Source organism: Diabrotica undecimpunctata, unplaced genomic scaffold (genome assembly GCF_040954645.1).
Source record: "Diabrotica undecimpunctata isolate CICGRU unplaced genomic scaffold, icDiaUnde3 ctg00002171.1, whole genome shotgun sequence".
Lineage (NCBI taxonomy): Eukaryota > Metazoa > Arthropoda > Insecta > Coleoptera > Chrysomelidae > Diabrotica > Diabrotica undecimpunctata.
The window spans coordinates 8,648-22,789 of NW_027313263.1; the positions used below are offsets into that span (position 1 = coordinate 8,648).

Below are 14,142 nucleotides of genomic sequence, written 5' to 3' on the forward strand. Positions count from 1 at the left end.
CTGAAATGAAAAGCATTTTTTTCGTATTACTTTACTTTGTAAAACAAACATATTTAGTGATGTTGTCGCTAACCATCTTCAATATTCATAAACTTAACACAATCTTAAAACAATTAACAACAAAACCTTTAATTCTAAAAATAGAAATTGTTCAATTTTTTTTGCTTAATAAGACGTATTTCCACCCCTGCTACGAATGACAGCTTGGCATCGACGATTCACACTTAAAATAAACGGTCTTCTGATCCAGTTCATTCCAAATTTGGACAAGACGTTGTTCCAGTTCCCGCAGAGTGTTTGGTTGATTAGGAAAATTCCGTAGACGTCTACCAAGCAAGTCCCAAACATTCTCTATAGGATTGAGATCGGCACTATTCGCTGGCCATTCCATAACGTCAATTCCAACTTCCTCTAGATAATTTTGCACTAGATTTGCAACGTGCGGTCGTGCATTATCGTGCATTAGAACAAAATTTTCGTCAATATAAGGAGCAAATGGCACAACATGGTCTTGAAGAACGTCAACGATATATCGGTGAGCGTTGATGGTACCGTTATTCAACACCACCAAGTCTGTACGACCGTGAATAACGTCGTTTCTCGCATGTTACACTGTGCATACCGTTCGTTCTGATTTTTTGAGCAGCTGTACTAGAACCCAAAAACGGAAGACCATATCGAAGATGAGGCTCGAACAAAGAAAAATATGTTATTTTAGAAGATGCTAAATTGATTTCCTTCGAAACAGATCTTATTGGATAGCAGGCTAAGACTAGTTTCTTACTTAACAAATCGATACGAAGGGATCATTTAAGGTTGCTGTCTATAAAAATATCAAGAAATTTTACAGAATCAACGATATTGATCTGGCTGGCATTAAGAAGCAAGGGTTGAAGAGCTCCTTTACAGAATAATGCTACTGTGTTATCCACGTTAAAAGAGAGTAAATTAGAGTCGGACCAGGTTTTTATTTTAAGTGGATCAGAAGTTATAGTTGCATGAAGAGTTCTAATATTAGAGTTCCTCCAGGTGATACTGGTATCATCAGCAAAAAGAAAAATTTTTCCATTGAGTTTTAAGTTAATGATGTCATTTATAAAGATAAGAAAAAGTAGAGGACCCTATACTGAACCTTGTGGTACTCCACATACAACGCTTTTATGACCAGAGTCAGTATCATCAACGCTTTAACTAGTTGTTTCCTATTTCCCAAGTAAGATAGGAGTCAATTCAAAGAAATACCTTGAATTCCGTAGAAATTTAGTTATTTTATCAAAATCTCGTGATTTACACAATCAAAAGCTTTAGATTAGTCACAACAAAACAGTAGCAGTGTAAATATTATTGTTTAGTACTTGGTAGACTACTACTTGGTAGTTTACTGCTTAATATTTTGGCAAGAATGCATAATGAAACTATTCGACGACGATGATAGAATGATACAATAAGAACCACAGGACCGAATATAATAATGTGCGAATTAGAACAGGCAATTAGAAATGCAAAGACTGAAAAATCAGTAGGCCCAGATCAGATACCCACTTAGCTAATTAAATGCATTGACGAAGAAACACTGCATATACTTTTAGATCTGTTCAACAAAGTATATACAACAGGAGTAATACCCGAAATTGGTTGCTGTCCACGTTTGTAATACTACCAAAGTCAGTACATGCGACAGAATGCTCAAAGTACATAAAAATTTCCTTAATAAGCCACACACGTCTGCGGAGATTTGTAGCCCCAAATCACTTATGGATCTTAAAACGCGTTTCGTGCTTGAATTCAAACGATTGATGCATTTGTTGATGTTTGCTACGTGTATAAACAACAAAATCATCTGCATATTGTATAATAGTTGCTTTAGATATGGAGGTGTGTAAATTAGTAGTATATATATTAAAAAGTAATGGTGCAAGAAAAAATCTTTGTGGCAAACCTAAATTTGCAGTTTGGTATTTTACTGGGCACCCATAATGTCCTCTGAGCCCTACTTGCCTGTTTATATATAATTTGCATATCGTGTTAGTAACTTCTTGAGGGATTAGTAATTGCATCATTTTTTCCGGTAAGATGAACCAGTTGACATTGTCGTAGGCACCTTTAACATCTAGAAACATCGTTCCATTATACTCGTTTTCAGTTAAGCCTATTTGTATGTCTGTAACTAAGTGTGTCACCGCATCTATGGTGCCAAAATCTTTTTTAAAACCATATTGTGTTCATTAATATTTAATAGCTTTTTAAATTTTGTTTAAAAATAATATAAACAAATCCTAAAAATCATTTATAAAACATTTTAATAACTTGTTATTATTTTTGTTAATACTTTTAATTACTGATACATAATTAAACGATATTAAATTATTGCAATATATTTGTTTCTTAAAAACAAAACTAATTACTAAAACAACCCCACTACAACATGATATCATCGATATGTTTTAAATATTTCTTATCAGAGTGACTGGTTAGCTTTCTAATATTCTCAGTTTCATTCCAAGTCCCTTTAAGTTTAATTTCCGTGGTATTTTCTTTGCTAATTCTTAACTAATCATCGGCTTATTTCTCTTATCTGTAAGATAAAAACATACAAATTACAGGATTGTTAACTTCTGCAGGTGTTACGTTTGGTTAATAACAGTTGAAACGTGCTAAAAATCAAACTGGAAACGAGTGTTTGGTGCTCATTTTTGTAAGACTAGTTTTAAAATGGATAAATCATTGGATCGGTTGTCTCTTTCTCTCACTCCGGTTGTTCATAAACATAAAAAGACTTTTTCTCGAATAAAAAAACTAAGCATTCCATTGCAAAAAGTTTTCAGAAAAACTAAGAAGTTCAAGTTTAGAAAAAATCGAAGGTAAGATTATAGTCAACTAACGTATGTCCCTAAAGTTTTCGGAAAAAATAAATATGTAATGTATTTTTATAGAACAGAAAGAGGTCCGTGATCTTCGATGGCACGTAAATTTGGTCTTGTATATACAATAACTCTTTGGACTGTTTCCAAGTCGATCTCACGAATTTTTTGCTAAATTCTTCGCCTTAACTGATCTTCATTTTGGGCTTCCCAGCCATTATTATACACCATTTGAATCAAAACAGCCCAAAACTCTTCTATAGGCCTCGCCTGAGGCACATTTGGAGGGATGTCTCGCTTGGGAACAAAATTTATATTTTGAGCAGTTGACACCAATCTGTCGTTGGTGTATCAAATCCGTCGTGGCCCTTCATTTCGGAATTGAATAAAATAAAATACTTTCATCATCAATAATGAGAATTTTACCAGGAAAATGAATACGTCTCAGTGCACGGTAACATCTAAGATTTTTTTCTAACTGGGCTCTTGTGTACTTAGGAGCTTTTTTTTTTCTTTTATATCGTTTTAAATTATTTCTAGAAATTATTCTACTTACAGTCATTCGTGAAACAGTATATCTTCAACCAACATTTCGCAAAAGCTTTCCTAATTTCTCCATACTCTCAACTAATATCTGTTCCCGAGCAGGAGTTAAAACTCTTGGTCTTCCACTTTTGGGCAAATTAAGGCATGGTATACCCTTTTTGCACTCTTTGTCTGATAAATTGTTGACACAGAAATATTTTGAGCACTAAAAATTCTTACAATAACGCGTTTTGGTACATGTCCAACTAAACAATAAATACTTTGATGAATATTAACTTTGTACATCTTAACAAACCGTATTTATTAAAACTGACATTGTTTATTATATCGTTTAAGTTGTTTACTAACTTTGGTTTCCAGTGTCAACTTGATCCAGAGCTTCCTACCAATAATACTTTTAAATCTAAAATTTTCCTAAAACTTTAGGGACATGCGTTAAATCTTTTATGTTTGTCTAAGGTTAGTTGTCTAAATAATACAACCAGTACAAGGTTTTAAAACAAGATATGGCCAGCAGCATGTAAAGCAGGTTTTGCAAAGTCAACTGAAAGTTCGACACCAAAAGCATAACGAAAGCCTACAATAATATGAAGCCGATATTCCCAAGATTTCCACGCTTTCGCCATTCTGTAGTCGCTACCTGTTGAAAACTGGTTCAGAAAATTTTCAGGCAAATCTTTAAGCCTTTTGTAAGTGATCATAAATTCGATCTCGTTCCTCGTTTTTACATTTAGGCTCTGCCACGTCCATTTGCGATATACTTTTTTGTAGAAGAAGCTGTTCATTTGGAACAGATTTTTTTCAGCAAGAAACTAAGCAGAGATTCACTGTTCTCATTCCTGTTTTCCAACCAAATTTTCCAAGTGATGTTTCTGTCTCATCTGACTTTCCCCTTGTTTTTGCGTTAAATATTATAGTAAAGTGTGCTTTTGTTTGTTTATCTCATATAAACGTAATATTTACTCTTGGTATGCTACAAGAAAACAGTTTCCTTCCAAACCTCTTTGTTTTTTGTGTAACTCTACATACATACATCCTCAACATATAAAATATTCTAGCAAGTTGGTATTTTTTTTAGTAATTAAGTTCTCCTATATCATTTTATTTACAAAAAACCTGCTTCAATCTAATAAGGTTATTAGCGTACCGGTAACAATTAATTACACTTTACTTAGTAAATTAAAGTCTTTTAAAAACAAAAGTAGGTTATCTATAGTGTTTTTTTAAATTTAAAATGTCTCTAAGATTGTTTGGTAAATGGTATTTAATTCTGTAACGATTAAACTTTTCACACTTTTTCACTATACTAAAACAATTTTTAATTGAAGGCGATTAATTGGCAATAATATTCCACTTATCAATTTTAGAGAGACGTACCAAAAAAAATTTAAGTATTTATTTAAACACATAAATAAATACGTAAAAATTAAATCTAAGAATAATATAATTGTTTAATTATCATGTGTACTTTGACAGGTATCTTATAGTTGTCTAACAAAATAAAGTTAAATTTTATTGTTATTATAGAGTACCTAATACAGTACTTCAAAAAACAGAAAAGTTTGGAAAATACTTATTTTTTCATTGGTCTATACAATCTGAAATTTTAACGTACGATCTCGTCATTACACTTCATTCTTTATTTATAGAATTGCTGTGTGCTCTAAACGTTATAATTGTTTTTTTTAACTTGATTTGAAAGTTTCCTTTTGTTTATTTGGTTTATATTCCATATAAATTAAAATAAAGTAAGCTAAACTATTATCACGTGAATGCGTGTATATAGTAGTGCATTTGTTTATTTGAGTAAATTTTTGAAATATGAAATAAAGATGGCACTAACTACTAAAGAGTTAATAGCTTTGTTAGAAGAAGACTCAGATTGTGAAAATGCTGACTCACTTAATGTGGGTTATTTGCCGCCGGAATTAGATGAAGTTTCCGTTGTAGAAGACATTGATGATAATATTATTTGTGAATAATCAATACTTTTTCACTTATTTACATGGGCGAATCATACACAATAAAAATGACCCCGGTAAGAATTTACTTCTGAGATTTTGCATGGTTGCCGTTAGCACTTGGTTTATTTTGTAGATTAGTCACCTTTAATTGAAAATTATCGGACTATAGCACATGTTTTACCGTAAGGGGTGAACCGCACTCATCACAAATTGGACGTTCTTCTTTCTTGAACAAACGTTCATGAGAAAACTGGGTATGTCCAAGTCGTAAGCGGAAAATAGTTATTTGCTTTCGTCTGGATACCTCGGGTTGTTGCCATGGTCCAATCTTATTTTTTATCTCCTGAAGCTTTGATGGTATGGATTTCTATTTATTGTTCCAGTTCTCGAACAGGTGCCTTATGAAGTAGCTTTTTAGATTCATACTTACAGTTTGGGTGACATGGGGATACTATTGTCGTTTATAGCTTCTTCGGTATTTTTGTCTGCTGCTTCGTTACATGCTATTGCAACATATGATGGGACCCAGAGAATCTTCACGCTTGTATCTTTAGTATGCAATTTATTTAGTTCATCCTTTATTAGTAAAGCTAATGGATGCTGCGTGTATATTTTCCTGATTATTTGTAGTGGTGACACAGAATCTGTCACGATTAATGTTTGTTGCATTTGCGTGTAGTATCGCTTGGTACTATATGTCAGGAAGCGCTTCTAGAGCAAAACATTGGTATGAACATTAACGGAGAGTTAATTAACAATATACGATACGCTGATGACATACTAATAGTAACAGATAACCTAACAAATTTACAGTTTTTGACGGAAAACATAAACACCCATACCAATAAGTATGGTCTAAAACTGAACATCAAAAAGACTAAATTCATGATTGTAACAAAGAAGCTATACACCAATGTGAATTTAACCATAAATAATCAGCCAGTTGAAAGAGTTACGTCCTACAAATATTTAGGGGTTTACTTCACTGATACTATAACACTGATACTTTTAATGACCAGACAAGAGAAATCAAGAGGCGAATAGAGATAGCGAGACAATCGTTTGTCAAAATGAAAAAGTTCCTATGCAGCCGGGATATAAACATAAACTTAAGAACGAGAATGTTAAGGTGCTATGTTTTCTCCGTTCTGCTTTACGGCATGGAAGCCTGGACACTGAAAAAGATAAACATCAAAAACATTGAGACATTCGAGATGTGGTGTTACAGGAGAATGTGGAAAATACCATGGACAGAAAGAGTAACAAATCAAGATGTTCTGCTGAAGATGGGGAAGGAATGCGAAGTCATAAAAACCATACAAACGAAAAAACTGGAATATCTGGGACACATAATGAGAGGAGAAAATTACTCTCTGCTTAGACTCATAATCCAAGGAAAAATCTCGGGAAAGAGAAATGTGGGAGGTAGGAGGATTTCCTGGTTGCGAAATTTAAGGGAGTGGTATGGGTGCAGTTCAATACAGTTGAAGTAACTGGAATTCTATGTTTGGGAATCTCTGTGCTGTTAAATATTGCCACTCCTGTATAATATACTATGTAATCAAAATGGGAGTTAATTAGATCTCTGAAGAGTTGTATTATAAGATTGGATAGGGTTGGTGCTATTGTTTTGAAATTGTAATAGACTGCAATTGACTGTTAGAATTTTTATATTCCATGATGAGGATGAAGACATATTTTTGTATTAATATAAAAGTGGAAATTGCTTCCAGTTATTGCATGATAAAATCTGCGGGAATATGGGAGATTGAACTTTGAAGAGTCATTAGCCATAGATATATCTAAAATATTATTTATTGGAATTCTTTTATTTACAGTTATGCTAGAAGTGTAATTAAGGGTTAATAGCTGCCCACGAAGCTGTTACGTGTGTGCACCTATTTCAGCTTGTATGTTATTTATTGGAGTTGTTGTGTACCCTATATCAGTGTTTGATCGTATTGGACGAATAAAACAGTTATTATTATACTAAATTATACTATTATATTAAAGAAACCATCGTAACAACAGTGAACCAATGTCGCCAACCATCTATAAATAATAGCATTAAACCGTGGAGCAGCAGAAACACGTGGAAAGTGATTGAACAATGAAAGCAACTTAAAGTTGGCCCCTGTGATCAACAGACATATAAAGCTCTCTCCAGAGATATTCAACGAAGATGCCGAAAAGACAAACAAGAATACATCTCTGAAATCTGTCAAGAAATAGAAAATCACGGATATCGAAATGAAACCAAAGACCTCTTCCGGAAAGTGAAAATTCTTGCTAGAGAATTCAAACCCAAGAACTATGCAATAGAGGACAAACATGGTATTATCATAAGTGATATCGACAGAGTTTTGGAAACATGGAAAAACTATTGTTCAGAGCTCTACAGGGAAGAACACGTAAATCTAGGCCACACTTCAGCCCTCGAAAACATCACATACAACCCTGAACCTGAAATTCTGCTGTCCGAGATTGAAGAAGCTGTAACTCACCTCAAGAAGAATAAATCCCCTGGCTGCGATGATATCACGGGAGAGCTCCTTCAGAACATGGGAGACAAAGGATGTTACATAATGTGGAAACTTTGTAATAAAATTTGGAGATGCGGAAAGTGGCCCAGAGAATGGCGCACATCATTGTGCATACCAATCCATAAAAAAGGAACAACTACAAAGTGTAGTAATTATCGTACCATCTCACTGATTTCCCATCCAAGCAAAATATTACTAAGAATCATTAAACGCCGTTTGCAACAATACTTAGACAAACAAATTCCCCAAGAACAAGCAGGCTTTGTCAAAGGGAAGGGTACGAGAGAGCAAATCCTTAATATGCGGCAGCTCATAGAAAAGGCCCGCGAATTTAAAATTCCAATAATAATCTGTTTTCTAGACTACCAAAAGGCATTTGATTGTGTGAAGTGGGAAGTTCTCTGGACAGTTCTTCATGAGATGGGAGTTCCAGATCATTTGGCAATATTAATTAAAAACTTATACGAAGATAACTCAGTTAAAATAAGAATTGAAAACCAGCAATCTGATACCTTCAAAACCAGCAGAGGTGTACGACAAGGGTGCATACTATCTCCAGACCTGTTCAATTTATATGGAGAATACCTAATGAGGAACGCACTTGATGGATGGAGAGGCGGCATCTCCATTGCAGGAAAAAAGATCTCAAACTTAAGATTCGCAGACGATACAACACTGATAGCAACATCTGAAGAGGAGATGTCGAGACTGATAAAGAGAGTAGAAACCGAAAGCAACAAGTGTGGGCTCAAGATTAATAATCAGAAAACAAAAATCATGATTGTGGACCACGCGAATATCCTCCAAACAACAGGCGCCCTAAATCAATTCGAGAAAGTAGACGAGTTCACGTATCTAGGATCTTCCTTAAGCAATGCAGCCTCCTCCCATACGAAAATTCGCAGAAGAATAGGTATGGCCAAGAACGCGATGAGTCGACTGTCAAAAATATGGAAGGACCGCTCTTTATCCAAAAAACTCAAAATGAGACTGGTACGGACACTCATTTTTTCAATCTTCAGTTACGGTGCCGAAACATGGACAATAAAATCAGAGGATAGGAAAAGGTTCGAAATGTGGTGATGGAGACGAATGCTACGCGTCTCGTGGACGGAGCACAGATCCAATCAGTCGATTCTCGAAGAGCTAAACATTCAGACCAGACTCTCCTCTCAGTGTCTTGCAAATGTTCTAAAGTTTTTTGGCCACATTGCGAGAAGAGACAATGACAACTTAGAAAAACTAATTGTGTGCGGAAACGTAGAAGGACGTAGAGGCAGAGGACGCTCACCTATACGATGGTCAGATCAAGTACAGAAAGCCACTAGAGAGACGTTTTCCGAGTCCATAAGAGCAGCCCAAAATCGCAAGAGATGGAGAGAATTGACAGCCCGCATTGTAGGAAATCACGATCCTCAGCAATGAGGAAACGACAAGAGAGAGATTATACTAAAAAAATGAAAACGTCATTTTAAAAGGCAACCTTATTACATACTGTTACTTTCAATCAATTATTGAAACAATCAGGTTACTGAACATTAATGTCTTAAGTGGGTTTAATCAATTTGCTAGACATTTAATAAATCAGTCCATTTAACTGAATGATATCGTCTTAATAACCGCTAATATTATTAAGTTTTTGTCGGACATTGGCAATAAAATTTCATCAAGAACGCATTGCCAAGAAATCATTTGTAAATTAACCAAATTGGTATTTTTTTAAATACTAACAATTTATATCTAATAAAAAAAATGTTTAAAATTCTAAAAAAGCATACTTTTAAAGTGTTTTGCCAATGACTTTTTTTATTTATTTTATCCAGTATGTGGCTAACATCACAAATTTGAGTACGCATGAATTCAAACCATAGACATAGACAGGGTTACGCAATTGAACAGTTACCTATTCAAACGACCATCATTTTTTTGTGTGAAATTATTTTTTATTGATTCAAATGACAAAAATGTGTGAAACAATCAAAATTTCAGAATCTACTTACTTTAGCTCGATGTGGCTACCTTTTGCCTTGACTATGGCTTCCAACGATCAAAAAACGAGTTGCATGCTGCACGAATGTGATCTTCCGGTATTTTGGCCCATTCAGCGCATCCATACTGGAATATTTTTTAGTCCTCCAAAATGGACCAGATCGAATAGTCCATCGGATTTACTTTTGGCGAATTCGAAAGCCATTGTGTCGATGAAATGTAGTGTGGAACATGGTTTTTTGACCATTCTTGGTTCACACTAGCTTTATGAGACGGTGCCGAGTATTGTTGGAACGTCCATGGTCTACAACCGAAATGTTTGCGTGCCCACGGCTCTAAAGCAGCTTCTAAAACATTTTTCCGATAATAAGTTGCAATAACTTTGACACTAGATTCAATAAAAACGATTGGAGAGCGTCCATCGGCGGTTACTGCTGCCCATACCATTACTCGAGGTGGGAAATTACTTCTGGTGGCCGTTCGTAAGCTCAAACTTTTGTAGGTGCGTTCGGTCAAATAAACACGATCATTTTGAGAGTTTATGAACTGCTCAATAGGGAAATTTTTCTCATCAGATAACACTATGTTTTAAAGCCGAACTTTTTTTTGCTTTGGTGTAAGATTGTGTGCTCTTTGGAACTTGTAAGGCTTGGCATTAAGCTTTTTTTTCAATATTCGTTACATGCTTCGCTAGGATATTTTCAATTCTTTGGCCATTTGATTACCACTACGACGTGGATTTCGCTTAAGTCGAGCCTTCACTTTCTGAACCATTTCAGGTGATGTTGCTGTTTTTTTTTCGTCCACCACCATAGCGTTTACGATGTACCTTTGAAGTTTACTTAAAGTTTACTCTGTGGTAAATATTTTATCGACTTTTCATTATCAAGTTTTAATTCCATATCACTAAAAATGTGTTCGATATTCTATTAATTATAAAGTATAAAAAATATATCATGTGTCCTTTTTAAAAGTTTCTGCACTATATATTTATTAAAACTGACAGGTCACCTAATTCTTAACGATATTACAAAATCTTTTACCCAAACTCTATAAATACATCAAAAGGAATGTTGGCACTACGAAATAGGTACGTTCCAAGTACAGAAGATTTTTTGTTTATATTTAGAGAGAAAATCTTTGACCGACGTTGTATTGATACGCCTGTGACTTATTTGCATTTTTTCACTTGTTTCTGGCACCCCTGCGTCAATTAGACACCTTCGTTTAAACATAAAAATAGAAGAAAATTAGTGTGAGATTGTTTTAATAGCGAATTAAATGGTAAAAAAATAGGTATATTTTAAGTTTTCTTCTACGTTTATTGGAAGATTTAAGAACCATTAAACATATACAGTGTGTCGCATTTAAGATGAAGACAGCCGTATATTTTGGCTATAAAAATAAATACAAATTTGAAGTTTTGCTCAATCATACAGATTGAAGGTTCACATTTTTTAAGATAGGGGAGACCAGGGTTTGTTGACTTATTTTTCATTAATTAATTTTTACTGATTTATTTTTTGCGTACTGTTAAATTCAAGTATAGTTCGTCCCAAACCCTTCTTTCAGTGCGTCATAGTTGATCGAATTCTCTCTAACACATTAAGCGAGAAGTGACAGAAAAAAACGTGAGTCTGTGATTATTATATATAGAACTTAGACAATTATTTAACGTAAAGCTAATTCTACTTACGGATGTATAATTGGTTGGAGTTTAGAATACGCTAAATAGATATCTAATCAATGATGCACATAAATATAATTTTATGTAGATTGTCTCGATCGTGACAGTACTTTCACAATGTCAACTGTTAAAATGATAATTGTCATTCCAGGTTAGTATTATCAGACATTTTACAGTGAAAATTTAATTTTGTATTTATTGTCATAAAAATATTTTAAATATGCCGAGATATATCGAGAAAGAACAAAGACTAATATTAAAATTATTAAATTTTCAATTAGAAAAAGAGAGATTACGATCCTGCAACTGTCAAATTTAACTAAAATGTCATGCAATAATTCTCGACATTCTTAAAATCCTATATGACGTCAAAATTAGTGACGCACTGAAAGAAGGGTTTGGGACTAATCCCCGGGTCTCGACTAATTGACTAACGGCATGGGGTTAGTTGACGCAATATTTTCTTAGTGATATCTTAAGGTTAACAATAGTGACACAATTCAAAAGCAAATGCAGATTAAATTTTTCACGTCTATTTTGACCATTGACATTAAGAAAATCTAACAATTAAAAACGAAACTCACAAATCATTATCTCAATTACAATTAATGCATATGAAAAAAGTGATGTATTTTGTTCGTGCATTTGCTATACCTCCATCTGCTGCAATGGCTGCATTGCACCCAATCATCACCTCTAGTGCTATTTCGATAGGGTTCTTCACATACTAACCTCTCAGTTTCATCCTCAGATTCTGCGGATGTAGGGTCATGATGAGCTGCAGACGTAGATCAAATCAGACTTTCTTCCCGGAAAAAAATTTTGGACCATCTCTAATTTTCGTATTTTTAATGTCTTTTTTTTAGTTGCATGTTTTTCTTTTATGTGGACCTTCCTTTTCTCTCACATTCTGTCCTTCTTCCACGAAAGCATATTTTATCAGAGTATAAGTTAAAATCTTCCGTGATTTTTTTGAATTTTGTCGAAGACCTGCTTTTAAAAACGGCTTTCTTCAGAGCAAAGCAATATAGAAATTGCAGATTCTATTTTTGTCGATGCGACTGTGTTTGCAGACATATTATTGTTGACTTCTGGGAAATGTTGTCAAAGCAATCAACGGCACAAGTCTAATTTTAAAGTGGAGGGTAGGTATAACCTTAATACAAATTTCCATGTAGATCAGTGGAGACAAAATATTTAATGACATTATTTTAATTATAACTAATCTAGGGGGTGGGATTTAGCTGTTAAACTGTGATACACTTCATTAAAATATGATTTGAATCAGTTACCCGCTTTAATTTATAATTAAACGATTTTTTTCTAATAGAGGTAGTTTTTACCCCTGAAAAATAAAAAGCAACCAACGGCACAAGTCCAATTTTAAAGTGGAGGGTAAGTATGACCTAAATAACATGTGACATGAAAAATTACAGGGTGTCGCCGTATTTCTCGTTCATTTAGTGCTATTTGTTAGCAATCATAAAGTTTTATCACCGTCTTATCATGATTCACTATATATTATAGAAGAATGAATAGGTAAAACTCAAAATCGAAGGGAAATTTTGTTTACCCAAAAATAAAATTTATTTATGAATAAATATGTTAACCCACTTAAGGGTTAACATATCTACATTGACTATTTTCATTAAGTAGATTAACAAAAAATTGAAAGTTTTTAGCTAATGTTGTCGGTTATTTATTATTTCTTCGTCTATATCTACACCTTCCTGTCTTTTTTTTTTTTTTTTTTTTTTTTTTTTTTTTTTTTTTTTTTTTTTTTTTTTTTTTTTGGTGGTAAATCTTCTAAAGGCCGTACCAGGCCGTGTCCCCGTTAAGGATGACCTGGCGTGAGTTGGATTCAGGGTGGAAGGATCCATCCGCACGCAGTCCCCCCAGAGGAGTCGTGCTCACAGATACACCCATAGCTCCCTGCCTGCCAACTAAAGTCCACCCCCTTTTATACAGGCTACTCATGCGGTAGGTCCTCTTCAGACCGGTGCATCGCATGAATAGCCCATCTCCTCTCTCTCTCTCTCTCTTTCGCCCTCTCTCTCACTCTCTTACCTACCTTTGCTGTAGATTCCTCTCCAATATCTCCTTCTTTCTGACAATTTGAGTTACTGCCTCCAATATTGCCTTGTACTCAGTCTCTCCTCTCATTGCTACCTGCATTATGGTATTTGTACTTACCCTACCTAGCTTTCTGTACAATTCGTTTCTGTCCTCATCAAATCTTCTGCACTCGAATACACAGTGCTCGGCCGTGTCAGCCACTCCACAGTCTGTGCAATTTCCATCCGCAACCTTCCCTATCCTTTCTAGATAGGCCCTGAAGGAGCCGTGCCCTGTTAGGAACTGGGTGAAAAAGTAATTGGTGTCTCTGTCCCCGCACTTCATCCAGTCTGCGATATTTGGAATTAATACCCTCGTCCAGGCCGCTCTATGCTCATTTGTCCATTCTTCCTGCCATTCCGTTATGCTCCTATTCCTGGCTATTATTTTCTCCTGCTCATCCTTCCCGTAGGTTTCTGCACTCTGAGATAGCGCGT

The 14,142-nt window shown here is 34.7% G+C and overlaps 1 protein-coding gene across 1 annotated transcript; it reads right to left on the minus strand.

Moving 5' to 3' along the window:
- Nucleotides 1–13,661: 13,661 nt before the first annotated feature.
- LOC140431866 (uncharacterized) lies at nt 13,662–13,990 on the minus strand (the record flags this gene model as incomplete). The annotated part of the gene is made up of 1 exon (XM_072519742.1): nt 13,662–13,990. A coding segment is annotated over exon 1 (329 nt), but the record flags the coding sequence as incomplete, so codon positions are not given.
- Between the last annotated feature and the right edge of the window lie 152 nt (nt 13,991–14,142).